Source organism: Watersipora subatra, chromosome 1 (genome assembly GCF_963576615.1).
Source record: "Watersipora subatra chromosome 1, tzWatSuba1.1, whole genome shotgun sequence".
Taxonomy (NCBI): Eukaryota; Metazoa; Bryozoa; class Gymnolaemata; order Cheilostomatida; family Watersiporidae; genus Watersipora; species Watersipora subatra.
Window position 1 is genome coordinate 1831179 of NC_088708.1, and position 15378 is coordinate 1846556.

The window sequence follows — 15378 nt, forward strand, 5'->3', positions numbered from 1 at the left end:
GTGCCATAGCAAAGCTGGATTATAATACCAAAAATTTGTTGAATTAAAAAATGTATTCATGAAATGCGGTAGATTTGGCCAATTCGAAATAGACAAGATTTGAAAACATACAAGTTAATTTTTTATAAACATTATGTAATAGATAACCTTTAGAAACAAGGTGAACCATATTACTGTACATGACTGATAAAAAGGATTTGTTACTAATTAAAATAGGACACTTTTCCTCTAAAATGTAATGATGTAAGTGGTAACATGGAAATTTAAATATTACTGGGATTGATGCAAATAATAGGGCTGAATGTTGATGTCTGTTTCCAACCTTGTTGTCGCTGATAACTATTATGAAAAATCATAAATGTTACATATTTTATCTTCACAAAGCTGAGCATTACTACACATGTATCCATATCAATACATATCAAATCATTTATCAGAGCAGAGAGATGTGCAACCTTATTAATCATTATCGATTATGTATAATCAAAGATCAACTGAACAAATCTTTTACTTCAGCGAGTGCCAAACTGGTGGCCCTTCACATGACTCAGCCAATGAAGTAGCTAGTAAATAGTATTTACTAGCGAAATTTAGATTTGTTGCTAATCTCGTTTTGCAAGATTTAGATTTGTACGAGATTTAAATTAGTCACAAGACAAGATTTTGTAATGACTCCTTAAAAGGGAGTCATTACAAAATCATTGTATCGGTGAGCGAACAACATTTCTGATAAAGACTTATTAAATCTCTCTACAAACGCTACTTTTTTTGTATAAAGTTCTTTGAATATTAGTGTTATGTTTTTTAATCAACTCGATAAACTCACCCATAAATTCCTGACCATTATCACACATGATCGTTGTTGGGTAGTTTAGTGGAGATCTAGAGTAGTTTTTCTGTATAGCCTTTGAATCTTCACAGGCTGTTTTTGTTTTAATAGGTTCAGGTTCCTTAAAGCGAGAAGCAATATCTATTATAGTAAAAGTGTATTTGTATTTACCATCGTGGGGTAAATACAAAACATATCAACTAATGAGTATGATTTGGTTCATCTTGATTATAATGAGGATATGTAACAGTTTTTGGTTTAGGATTATAAATTTGATATATCAGTTGTCGATCTAACCAGTACTGTATTCGTTGTTTTGTCAATTCAGGGAACTTTTTGTGTAGCTTACTAGCGGCTAAAATAACCCTTTTGATAGCCAGTGGGACTGTTTTTGTAGCTTATCCATTTATTGCAAATTTTCTTTGAATTTACGTAAATACTTTTTAAACTTGCACAATTTTTAAGAATATTTCAACTTTAATACTATTTCCATACCGTGATTGTCTATTAGTTTCATTTAAAAACACTATAGATCTTTCCAAAAAGATTGAACGAGTAAATCATTTTTAGTTAGGTATACAATTTTCTTGCAAACCGCAAACTTGAATCGGAATTGGAATATTTATTATCAGAGCACAAACAAAAATACTTTGAAACATTCAGACAATTACGTGATACATAAAGTGTATATTTTTAAAAACATTTTTTCTAATTCAGTTTTGCTTAATCTATACTCATTTTCAACAAAGGGATGCACTTTTATATCATCACGTAAAACTTGTTGTAACTTGGGTTGTTTCATCTTTTTAAAATTGTTTATATCTCATTTTGTTAGCAATCTCTCTCAATACTGGTACACTTTGATCTCCAAGTTCTGGTGGCAAATGACATTCTCTTTCGTATCTTGAAAGAAGTATTGCCAGTCTAAGTAGGCTCTATTTACAAAAATCACTTGGATTACACTTGGGTTGTTTTAGTCTCTGTTCATCATCTTGCCATTTATACAAAAGACAATTTTTATGAAAGAAAAGATAAATCAACAAAATTTCTGTTTCAATAGAATTCATTACCAGTAATATAAATTTAGGCATTGATGGTACCTTTGTTATTTATTGGTGAACATTTACCATCTTACAAACTGTGACGAAATACGAGTTGTATCTAGTTGGTTTGGATTTGACTGATTCAGAGTGGTTTGATTTAAATTAGCGAGCTTGTATATCAGCTCGGTGGTCGTTTTAAATTTTATACCAATTACTATCTTGCTATCCATACTTATCTATACATATATATAAATCTCAGTGTTTGTGCATCGTCTGTGATTCGGTCTGTCCAGCTATAGCAATTAGTCTCTAGCAATCAATAATCCGTATTGCAGACGATGTGATCTCATAACCTCCCTTCCACCAGGCGATAAGCTAACCAATTGAGCTGCATGAGATGCATTGGATTTACTGGGTGATATTAGTGGATATTTAGGTTGAAATACGCATAGCGACTCTGTATTACGTTACAATGCAATGTCACTAAAGCTTGATCTCACGGCTCTTATTAGTAAGTTTAGCAATACAGATACTAACTTGCTCAAATTAGCCATTGGCAATATGCCAGTGGCAGACAACTACATTACCTGTCACTGTTTATAGGCTGTTTTTAATACCTGGGCAATGCCGGTCATTCCATTAGTTTACCATAAGTTATACTTGATACAAGTATTTGGCTCAAGTAATATGCTTTTTGGTGGTTCGGCATACATTTCGGTCAATGACCATCTATCTCATACAACCCACATTTATTTTTATGAACCTTTATTTTTTCATTATTTTTATCAATTTTTTCTTGTCAATCACCTCAAACTTTGGACAAAAATTGGAGTCATTGAGAACAAAGGTCATTTACAAAGGTCATTGACTAAAATGGTCTTAGGGGAATGCCCTTTTGGCTCGTACCGCCTACTTATCTACTGTAGCTATGAGTTCCAATGAAGCCGGTGAACTTTCAGGCATGTAGAGCTTCTCAAGCAACTTTTATTAGAAGCCAGCAAACCACAACCGTTCAAGAGGTTGTCTAGCAGTTTTACTACTCTGTCTCCACGTCAGCTCGGTCGCCAGCGGATATCTATTGATAGAGCCTCGGGATAAGATGGAAGTTGATCACTTGATCAACTTCCATAGCATAGATGGGAGTGATATGAGTGGTGTGAATGCGGAATGAAGAGCAATGTGCAGAATTCTAATTCAGTTTGAAAACAAGGAAGCGGAGGGAATTTATTGTATTATATGTGATGCTAGTAGTAGCAGTCATAGAACTGAAGAATACTCATTACAAAAGTATACAAATTGTATAAAAATGATTCAATGGCTAATATTTATATAGAAATAAAAAGGGCACATCATAAACGTAACTGAGCAAGGAATCAAGTAATTAACAACACTTTTTGGCAGGTTTATCTATGGTAGCTTTAGGTGTTTGAGTTGCTTCAGCGATATCAACTGTGTCAGTATGACGTTTAATCTTGTATGAACCAGAGACTTCAGCAAGACACTGGGAAAAGGCAAATTCGAATGCGTCAGTCACTCCTTCCCCAGTCTTACTAGATGTTTCAAAGCTAAGCGGTGTCTTGCTATCTTGCTTTTCTAAATAAGTTTGATTGATTTCTGTAGCAAACTGCCGGGCCTCCTGCCTTGAGACAGCTCGTTTTGTGTCATCTGTAACTAAATCAAGTTTCGCTCCAACCACTACCTTTAAACAGTTTTCCTCTGGCAACAGCGGAAGAAACCTCGTCCTGCAACATAAACAGAGTGCCTCCGTTACAACTACAGTATTATAGACCAAACACAGGTGTAGCAGATTCTACTGATAGAGAGGAGGCATTTTACAACGAAGTAAAGGGTTGTATTAAAATTACATAGCTCTCTACAAAAAACAATTTCTCCGCTCAGAGAACACAATACGCCCAATATATCCAGACAGTAAGTTCATTGAAATATAAAAACCCTCCGAGTTGCATTTCAGATGAAGCAATACGAACATAGCTCAACTCAAACAGCCGTCACAATTCAACAATATCACAAATAAAACCAACAAGGGTAAGTGTATGTTATACATATAATTGAAATTTGAACACAGACTTCTCTAGGCATAACCAAACCGCCATATTTCTCCACGGCTCAAACGCAAAGCATCACAGTCATATGAAGAATAGCTATAACAATTTGAGTACAATGGGTGAGCCTAAGCTGCATTAGGGATCCTGGCTCCCTGACCAGGGGTTTGATGATGCCGAGTCATATATGCCGGTACACTTACAGATGTATGACAATAAATCAACTGTGGCGATGTTTGATGTCAAATGTTTAAAGAGAGTTGTGCTCTCCTTTTCTATCCTTATATTGGAGTTGTTCAGCCTTCTCGTCATAATAATTGTAGGTTAAAAAGGCAATATGCTGCTGTACATGAATAAGGAGGAAATAGTGAGGTAAAATTGTAAGTTTTCAGTTAGTCTCTTTTAAACAGCGACGAGGTTGATGTAGTAAAACTACCCCATAATCTCTAGCTGATCGCCTATCACATTTCAGCTGACTTTTTTACAGCTAATTTGTGACAAATAACACAAGCCTACAATAATACATGCCTTGACACGCCTTATTTTTGCATCTTATTGTAGCAAGAATTTTAGGAGGTTAAGACTGAAATTCTTTATCAATTCTTTAGTGTGCTTTCGCAATAGAACAGTAAAGGTGAACAGCAATGTGAATGCAACTTTTTGAAATGAAATTGTTTTTGTCGCTTGAGGATTTCTCTTAAACACTTGCTTAAATTTCAAGCTTACCTGGTTATACAATCGATTTACGGATTTCATATTCGGATTTCTATTGACAGCCATCTTCTGTTATGAAAATCGCAAGACATTCTATTTCAATTCTTGTTGTATATTTATAAGCGCAAACAATACTCAGTAAAAAAAGTAGAGCTGCACAATGATCGCGTTAATTAAACGATTAACGTGACTAATACAAATAAACGATTAACTGAGTTGGGCCAATTAATCTTCAATTAAAATGCAACCGAGGTGATGATCTTGATGTGGTTCCTTTCCTTTGTACTGCTTAGTACCATACGTTAGTAATACTAACGTAGCAGGTTACTACCATTTAATTTATTAGCAAATAAATATTATGACAAGCAACACTTTCTTACCAATAAATTAAACCACAATTATTTTGCACCCGACTATGAAAACACAGTGAGTCGCTAACATTAAACTTGTTTATACAATACAATGCACAAGCGCCGTGCCGATCTAGCCGTAAGCAGGCCATGTTGTTAGTTGTTTGAACATGTTTCTAGGTAATAGCAACAAAAGTGATTTCAGTATTATTTAATATCTTACAGTTTATTTTTGTTTATTTTTAAAAACTTTCTTAAGTAAATTATACATGTATTTTCATTTTTCAAAAAAATCACAATCATATTTCAGCTTCAGAATATTAGTAATATAAGATTGACACTTTATTGAAACATGAAAGCAGAAAAATGTCTTCCACCCTAGGTAGTGCATAACTGTAAGTTGTTGGAAGCATAAACAAGAAAGCGAAGTGCAGTATATGCCAGAAAGAATTTGCTTACCACAACAGCACATCATCATTAAGATATATTTTAACTAATTCTCATCCTACCCGCAGAAATCATCACCAGCTGTCGCAGACAATAACTAATACTACTGACTACTGGCACTACTGTCCCCTGTGATCAGCTATTCTCTAAAGCTGGCAATATTGTTATGTAGGAAGAGGGCATCTCTTTATTCAGATAATGTGAATAAACTGTGCTGCCTCAACTCTTGGCTGACTTAATTATAGACTTTCATAGACAGTTTTCATACTCATAATAATTATTACATTGTAACTTTAGTACATTGTACATAACATGTACTACTGCTAACAATTGTTTAAAATATAATTAATCTATATGTATGTAGCTGTCTTATTTGTTTTTGAAGATGCAAGTTTTTGCTAGATTAATTCTAAGATTAATCGAAGATTAACTGGTTCAGACCAGTTATTAATCGCGATCAATTTTTATAATCATTGTGCAGCTCTAAAAAAAGTATACGAGAAATGTGGAAATCATTACTCTCCATATCTTAGCAGGCGCACCAACCAAACAGCAAGTTCCACTAAATTTCTGCAGAGCTACACTCTCAACACATTAATAACATTCTGTTCTCACAACACGTAAAGTCAAGTTTGAGATTTGAGTTTTTGCTAAGAATAAGTTGAGCCTGTAACATCTTGAATCACTAAACCTATAGATATATTTTAGTGACTCAAGTAAGAGTTGATGTGACTCTGGTATTTTACCCTTTTAATCATGTTACACAGTGACAACCAAGTTCAATTGTATGCTCTGTGGTGATTTCTGGTTAACTCGCAGCTATATGCATTTAGCATTGTTCACTAATTAGAATCATCACAATCATTTGTATTCTGTTCATCTGTGTGGCACCATGTACACAAGTTTGAATGTTAAAAACCTTCTAACTACTAAATCGTTTGTACTTTTCTATCTAAAATATCAACCAATCTAGATTTAAGCAAAATTGCCCAAGTATTGGCTAGTGTAGACTATTTTATCAACTTAAGAATAATATTCTAAACACTTACCAAAAGACTGCTACATCTTTTTGTAGCATTGCTTAAAAAAATAGAACCGCTGTAAGTACAGGTACTGGTAGAAATTGGAAATGTTTAGCAGCACCAAGTCGTTGGGTCGATAAAGATCTTTTAGATATATATCTCTTTGAAATATACAGTGGTGTGAAAAATAAACGGACCACCTTATAAAACTTGATCATTGCTAGCGCGCAGCACTCAAGGTGATTAAATCCCTCATTAAGCTCTTGTTATTGAGTAGAACCTATACATAGTATACATCAAAGGAAAGCTTAGAATGAGTAGAACTTGATGAAACTAATTTTAGCTTAAAACAACAATGTTAGATAAGTTTTAGAGAGAGTCAAAGTTAGCAATTATTTTTGGCATTTCCATTCATTTTGAATAAAATTAAACCTCTATTTTATTTATGTTCAAACTTAAAGCAGTGATGCTACTCAGATCAAAGACGTTGTGTGAAACAATCCTCATGTCGTTACGTTTTGCACAACAGAATAATTTGTCTTTGAAGTTGCTAACTTGCTATAAAAGTGAACTTCTAGCGTTGGTAGATTCATTCAGTCAAACATCGACATCATGCCTCGTCATCTTACAGAAGCAACGGGAGCAATCATCCTACACCTTTTCCAGGAACCGTTTGATGGTGTTACAAACAGTACTTTTAGCAACTTTTACTTCTTTGGCAATCTCCCGCTGTGATTTGCCTTCCTGGTAAAGGTGTACGATGACTGCTCGCTTTGCTTATGTAAGATGGCGAGGCATGATGTCGATATTTGACTGAATGAATCTACCAACGCTAGAAGTTCACTTTTATAGCAAGTTAGCAACTTCAAAGACAAATTATTCTGTTGTGCAAAACGTAACGACATGAGGATTGTTTCACACAATGTCTTTGATCTGAGTAGCATCACTGCTTTAAGTTTGAACATAAATAAAATAGAGGTTTAATTTTATTCAAAATGAATGAAAATGCCAAAAATAATTGCTAACTTTGACTCTCTCTAAAACTTATCTAACATTGTTGTTTCAAGCTAAAATTAGTTTCATCAAGTTCTACTCATTCTAAGCTTTCCTTTGATGTATACTATGTATAGGTTCTACTCAATAACAAGAGCTTAATGAGGGATTTAATCACCTTGAGTGCTGCGCGCTAGCAATGATCAAGTTTTATAAGGTGGTCCGTTTATTTTTCACACCACTGTATATATATCTTTGAAATATATATATCTCTTTGAAATATATATACATCTCAAAATCTCTTTGAAATATATATATCTTTGAAATATATATACATCTCAAAAAATATATACCTTTGAGATATATATATATCTCTTTGAAATATATATACATCTCAAAAAATATATACTTTTTAGATATATATATCTCTTTGAAATATATACCTTTTAGATATATATATATCTCTTTGAAATATATATACATATCTCAAAAAATATATACCTTTGAGATATATATCTCTTTGAAATATATATACATCTAAAAAAATATATACCTTTTAGATATATATATATATATATCTCTTTGAAATATATATACATCTCAAAAAATATATACCTTTGAGATATATATCTCTTTGAAATATATATACATCTCAAAAAATATATACCTTTGAGATATATATATATCTCAAAGATATTTACCTTTTTCATGCATATATATGTATATGTTATATTTATATAAATATATATCTTTGAGATATATATATATCTCAAAGATATTTACCTTTTTCATGCATATATATGTATATGTTATATTTATATAAATATATATCTTTGAGATATATATTTATAAAATTAAGTAAGGTAAAAGTTAAAGTTCAGCTCTATTTTATTATTGAGCACTTTCAGGCAAGAGAATGCAAACCCTGAATCTATTATATATACATGTATATATATGAATAAGAAAGGCTTTAAAAGCTCTATAATGAACAAAATATTGTTATGTCATATTGCCATTTCCGAGTCATCACAATCACCAATTCAATTGGTGCGAGTTGGCGACAGAGTCGCACAGTTTACCATTATTTCCCGTGGATAAATCACAATCCTGATTATAACCGGTTTTTTATTCAAAACAAGTGTGCCCAATTCCTGAGTATATACTACTATATGTATATACTGGTACGTATATATGGTACGTATATATGGTATGTATATAGCAGTATATACTGGTACGTATATATACTACTATGGTATGTATAAACTGCTTGGGCTAAATTTTCGCTAAACAAAATTGATGGAGTCTAATAAGGAAAGAACACAATTAAAATGGTTAAAAAGATATTACACTTCGAAAAAGGAAGTACCAAATAGATATGTAAACATGAGAGAACAACTTCTAACAATGTGACAATATTAAACAGATAACTTTCAGCAACACAATAAAACGGATTGAAAGAATGGATGTGTATTTAAAATCTGATCCAGAAAGTGTTATGGTAGTATTTCAATAAGTATCCTGTAACTCTATCCAGTTACTAGTATAATTACTGTTTTGTAATAGATTTAGTACAGTATGGTAAGGCCATGCGTTGTTAGGTAGGTTTGCCATGTTTACCCGACCATGGTTGCCATGGTAGGACCACACTGTTGCTATATGTCCGAAATGGCATTCATATTAAATTCAAAATCCTCAGCTGATACAATCAACATACAACAAACATAGCCATAGTTTGATAAACGTTGATCGAAGGGGCCAGTGTTTAAGCCTCCAACCTTCATCTTATTCGTCTCAGAAGGAACGTCCCTAATGCTTTCACAGATTGTAAAGAGTAGTTGGTAAGAATTTTATAATTCCAATTTTTGCTTAATTTATAATTACACATAAAGTGTCTTATTAATACTAAGCGTAAAAAGGCTACTGTGCACAGTTTAACTTCTAAAGTTTGCAACTGCTGCCGAGTTATGCTTTGAAAACGATGCACCTCATTTGACAGCTTTTTCTTTCTCCATAGAAGTAGATCAAATAAAACGAACAAAATGTTAGCCTGATACTCCATAGTGAGAAAAGGAATGACCAAGTACGGACACTTATTGAGCTATAGGATAGGACTATACATGTTTAACCTCTGATCTCAACTACCTATCTCAGATTGGAATCACCGGCCATCTGAGAGTACACCAGCAAGCAGACAAACAATACTTTTATATCGAGGGACTGCAGATGACTAACAAATACAGGTTTTTTACTGAAAACTTCATCAGTGACTCTCCCCGTTGCGCGTTTTAAGAAACAAGAGTTACCACTTACCGAAGGTCGTTAAAGCTGGAATGATTCCCGATGTCATACGTCAAAATGGCAGCACCCGCATCGCGGCAGTAGAATGTGCTCAACCCTGAGAACCTTTCCTCCCCAGCGGTGTCCTGAAACACCAGATTGCTATAAATCGTTGATCAACAGTCTATAGTCTATACTCTAGTCTATAGCAATAAACCACCAATAGCTATTATAGACAACTGTCCAAAAGCCTGTAGGAAACCACAACTATTATTACTATTAACCACGTAGTAGATAAGTCTCGCTGAAGGGGCAACATACAGTATAAGGCTCATCTGAAAGATTTATGTTAGATATATGGCAGAGAGAAAGAAAGACTGATGAAAAAGGTAATATACCTCCATGTACATGCCTCCTTTGCTACTACTACTATGATAACAAAAAGTTTCATCATGGTGCGGAGTCTGCAATAGCTGGAGGATATGGATGTGAAAGAGATACTAAATGTTTCCTCATTGAATGCCATTGCCTGAGTCAGAGTCAGTTGACTTTGATGAATTGCGTGCTTGATCACAGCTGTCTCTCGCGTACGAGCTGTAGTGAGAGCTAAGAGTTGACCTACTGTTGATGACTTAGGGGAGGAAAGAGATAAGGCTTGATATGATGGAGTCAGTACGACAAGCAAAGATTACGATGTAGAGTGTATAGCAGCATTCAAGCTTAAATCAGAACTAGGAGAAACGCCCACATGCGATGAAGAGCTCTGTTAGCACTAGATTCTCTCTGCCTCAGTTCCACTTTTCGAAAGGAAACACGGATAGGGATGAATATTACTTTCTGTTCACACAGCCAAAAACTAAAGACACTCTAACTAATCTGATAGAATCTGTATACATATGTTTATACTTGGAATGAACACGACAACTGAAGTCAAATTCTAGTTAAGTGAGGCAGAATAAGGGCTTACCCATATGGCAATATTGTATGGTCCCCACTGCTTAAGAAAGAATGATGCTCCTATTGTCTACAATATATACGGATATGATGAAATATTGCACCCTATGTAGGACTATGATAATGATTGAATAATGATAATGTATTGAAATGTGTGGATTTTTTACGTTTGTGTATTCCATCACCGTATTAGGTGCATCTATAAAAATCAATCTTGTTTTGTGATCTCGATTTGTTAAAAACCTAGTGGCAAGCATAGTGAATCAACCATGTGCCATTCCTGAGATCCCTGGAACTTCAGGGATGGATTTTCTAAATTACTCCAATAAATAGTCAATAACCCTAGTTGATAGAAGCAGGCATTAATTGACCAAAATTATTACCAAACATTGAAAACTGTATTTACTACATATTTTGACATTATATTACATTATATGTCAAATACACTGTATTTGACATATATTGTACCATAGAAATAGGCTTTAGTCGCACAGACATGACCTCGATTGCTTCTCAAAGCGTGATCCATAACTGGATTTGGTATTCTATCACTTATCAGTTAAGATTATGTATTTATTACCCACATATCTTAGCTATGAACATACACTGAAACAATTTTTCAAGAAAGCGTATGCCATATCATAATACTTTTTACTAATGATTATTAATAAGATCAACACGCAATGCTCAAGGTAGGCTGGCTGATGCTTCAACAGAAAGCCATATTATTAAAATGTGATATTATTAACAAGCCTCAAATTTTAGGCTAGAGACCGGTGATGTCACAAAAGAGTTGGCTTCACTTATTGCCGCCGTAAAGAAACCCACAGGCTATTTCAATAATCATCAAGTATTATGTAAGGGAGTCTTAACAAATTTATGGTGTTTACTAATAATAAGCATGGCTGAAAACCATCATTTCATGTAGCAGTGCATGGTTAGGAGTTGCTCAAGAAAAATGTGCCACATGTATTGTATTCAGTATATTTTGTTAAGCTGCCAAGACAAAACATCTTTTTGTTTTAGCTTACTTTGAAAAATCTCACGGATATTGTATAAACTCACCTATGCAACATGTTGCAACATTAGATGGGTACCATTCAAAATGGACTACAAAAATGTCATCAAATGGGATTTACAAACAAAGAATGTCCACAATAACACATTACCAAGTGGAGTCACTGATTTTTTTTGTAGTTGCTTATACCAATATTTGAATTGTATTTTGGTATCTTTTGTAAATCATACCAGAAACATATAATTACAAAAATAAAAAATAAATTTATATTTCTTTAAGGCCTTTGTTTCATACAGTAAAAGTCACATTCACCAAGTAAACATTTCTATAGGCTATAATGAACGAACAAGCCACCAATTTAGAGAGGTGAAAATTGTCCTAAGAGCATTATCCTCCAGCAGTTTCTGATTCTGTCACCTATATTTTAACACATACCTAATTGTAACATTTTTGAGAAAAATCAGTCTTTCACAAGACTAGAAACTTACACTCTCCGAACTCTTATTAAATGAATCATCGATATAGCGAGAAACGAGACATGTCTTGCCTACATCGGCAGCACCAATGAGTACCACCTTCAGATCTCTACAAAATGAGGTAAAATATTATGGTGCTTATACACAGACAATAACTAGTCTTAAAACTTGCTTTTAATCTGTCAGGTTTGCAAGCGACGGTAGAAGAATAACTATTCTGAATTTTCTATCACTCACGCTTTCCTTTTCGTAGAAACAGACATTCCAGTGATGTGCTAATTGAGCAGAGTCAGAGAGATGGCCGGCGGCTTACTGCTCGCATATTACAACCCACCGGTGAGCATCTGCCGATCTTTTCTACTGCGGCCACTAACAACAGCCAGAGCATAGATGACATGAGAGGACAAATACAACTGATGCTGAACCCTTAGCTCTGCAGTCACCTGTGATTGGACTTGCTGATAGTAACTATAGCTGCTGCAGCTCCCATAAATTGTGCTTATGTTTGCTTTACCAAACCAATTAATGTTCAACTTTGAATAGTTTCGTATAATCACAATAATGAAAATTCAATTAGTTTAGTGTGAACTGTTCCTAAAGATAAAGAAATCTATCTCATGTCTCCTGGTTATAGTTTTGAAGAGACATTTGCTGTTTCTACCTCAGTATAGCTTGTATAGGTTTAGATACAGGCTATAAGAAACCTTGTAATTATAATAATAGACATCTTGTTTGCTGATTTGCGGACATTGAGTTGGTATGATCGCTATACAAATATTTCATGCCAAAAATATGGAATTAGATAGAATATGCATAACATAGTAACAGGATACATGCATACTCCATAAAACATGATAGTATATGTAGCTTTAAAATTTACTGATTCGCAATATTTATTGCATTTTGCCTTAGAATAACGTAAACACAGATCATGACAAACACCCTAAAAGCGGAGCAAAAAGAATAAAATGAGCTGTCATATTCATCTGAGTGAATTATTCCAACAACTCTTTTTGAGCCAGTGTCTTTAGCCATAAGAAAATTATGTTTCCTTTGTACTTAACGTAGATTAATATCGCGAATAATTTACATGAGTGTGTAAGAGGCATGCATAAAGCAGCTTGAAAAGATCTTTTCCTAGAGCAGTATTAAGCTCTGATGCTGTGATTAAGTATAGAGGTAATACCACAGTGTCAAAACAAGTGCATTAAAATTAAATCAAGATATGTAAAATTATAGATAGATACAGTTTGTTGCCTACAAAAAGCCTTTCAGATAGTAGCCATGTCCTAAAAAAGCAAGTAGAATAGTTGTTTACAATTACTCATTTTGAATGAGGACTTAACATATGTACTAAAAAATAATCTTCCGGCAAGCATTCTATTTTTCAATTCTGCTAGCTATGTTTCATCTTATGACACATGTTAAAACATGTCCAGCTCAATTTAAACTTAGAACAACAACAACAACCTGTGATGGCACTAGCTACAAAAATACTAAGCTATATGTCTTTACAAGAAGATTGAACGAGTAAATCTTTTTTAGTTAGGTATACAATCTTCTTGCAAACCACGAACTTGAATTGGAATAATTATTATCAGAACACAAACAAAAATACTTTCAAACATTCAGACAACTACGTAAATCATTGAAACCAGGAAATGTGACCATATCTATAAAACTATTTTCTCCAAACATTTTTATGCATGCTGTAGATTAAGATTTTAACCGTGTTTATGTCTTGCAATTTCTTAAAATTATACTAATGTTTGTCTAGTCAGAAAAAACTGAAATTGATAAAGTGAATGCACTCCTAGCATGTCAAAAAACATGCCGTGTTATCAAGTTTCTTTGAAAACAATATTTCAAAATCCTTGTTATCTAGAGAAGCTACAGAATCTGCCAAGCACAATTAAGCATTGCCAAATCTTAGCCAGCATAAGCGTCGATATCGTAAGCTATAGTTTATATATTAAGCAAATTAACAAAAATTGAAAATGATTTTGTGACGTATCTGCTCAAACAGGCGTGTTATTTCAGTTGGCATTACGAGCGCATTTACCCAAACAAGCTATGAAAAACACGAAAGAAAAAAATCCGGAAATAGTTTCATGAAATGCACAGACTTTGTCGCACCAATCAATATGTAACATGAACACTCAATTCAAGCCGCTTATTTTATATAAGAGTAAAACACACAGTCAGTTTTAGGTTACTATAACACAGCAAATAATGAAAAAAAATTGATGTAGGGGAAGCATAATATATGTAGTGTCATACCGACCCTATTTGTTTCGCCAAGGATGAAGTACTTCGATCCAAGCGTAGATTACCAGTTATTGTAATAAAACATTATTTACGTTAGCCTTCGCGCTCGTGATCTAGATATAAATCAATCCATAAAGCAAACATAACCAACATTATGTACGCAGAGCGCTATTCTTGACAAGTTTAGTTTAATGCTCTTATGATTTACAATAGCTTTATCGAACCAACGCGTAAATCTCTCACGTGATGACAATTAATCACGTGAGGATGAGGCAGTGCCCTTTCTAAGCGGAAAAGCTCCGATGCGTTAGCTAGCGCGTACTAAGAACGAAAAATTAGTACAACGGAGCAAAAAAGTTTGTTGATCTAGATTTTTACGTTGAAGTAAAAAGTTTATAAAACCAAGTTTATATAAACCAAGTATTCTGAAACTTGGAGAAAAAAACTTGGTAGGTATAGCTGCTGAGTTTGAGAAGACATTGTTTAAGCCAGTCCTGTCTAATGAGCTGGAAAGGGGACAAAAATCTAACTCATTTACTTCAATTAAAGCCTTGCTTTTAACAAAAAGTTATTCCTTGATTTCAGTAAAAAAGCAGTTTTTTTTAAATAAACAGATCGTCACATTTAATAGTTGACTCAGTTTTTAATTGGATATCTGCTATTGATTGTGACTGGGCGATTAAGCCATTGGCTAACTGAGTTTGCTATAGGTCTAAGGCTTTATAATAGACTTCCTTCATTGATTTTCAAAGTTCTAGAAATTTATAAATGGGGAAGAATTGAAAACAGATGAATCTATTTACCCACTTCATAAACACAATACCGATGAATGTAGAGTAAATTAGACAGCTGTTGCCACAATGACCACTTGGGTTGTTTGGATGACAAAAATTTTTGCTCAAAGGCTCTTTGGCCTTCTCAACA

The 15378-nt window shown here is 33.8% G+C and overlaps 1 protein-coding gene across 1 annotated transcript; it reads right to left on the reverse strand.

Annotated features, from left to right (window-relative positions):
- Positions 1–3065: 3065 nt before the first annotated feature.
- LOC137404701 (ras-related protein Rab-20-like) lies at positions 3066–14605 on the reverse strand. Its single transcript, XM_068090936.1, has 6 exons — positions 14471–14605; positions 12424–12555; positions 12199–12295; positions 10706–10762; positions 9772–9884; positions 3066–3614 (listed from the first exon to the last, which is right to left on the reverse strand). Exons 2-6 carry the CDS (start codon positions 12447–12449, stop codon positions 3254–3256), a joined length of 654 nt encoding a protein of 217 aa, XP_067947037.1. The 5' UTR covers positions 12450–12555; positions 14471–14605; the 3' UTR covers positions 3066–3253.
- Between the last annotated feature and the right edge of the window lie 773 nt (positions 14606–15378).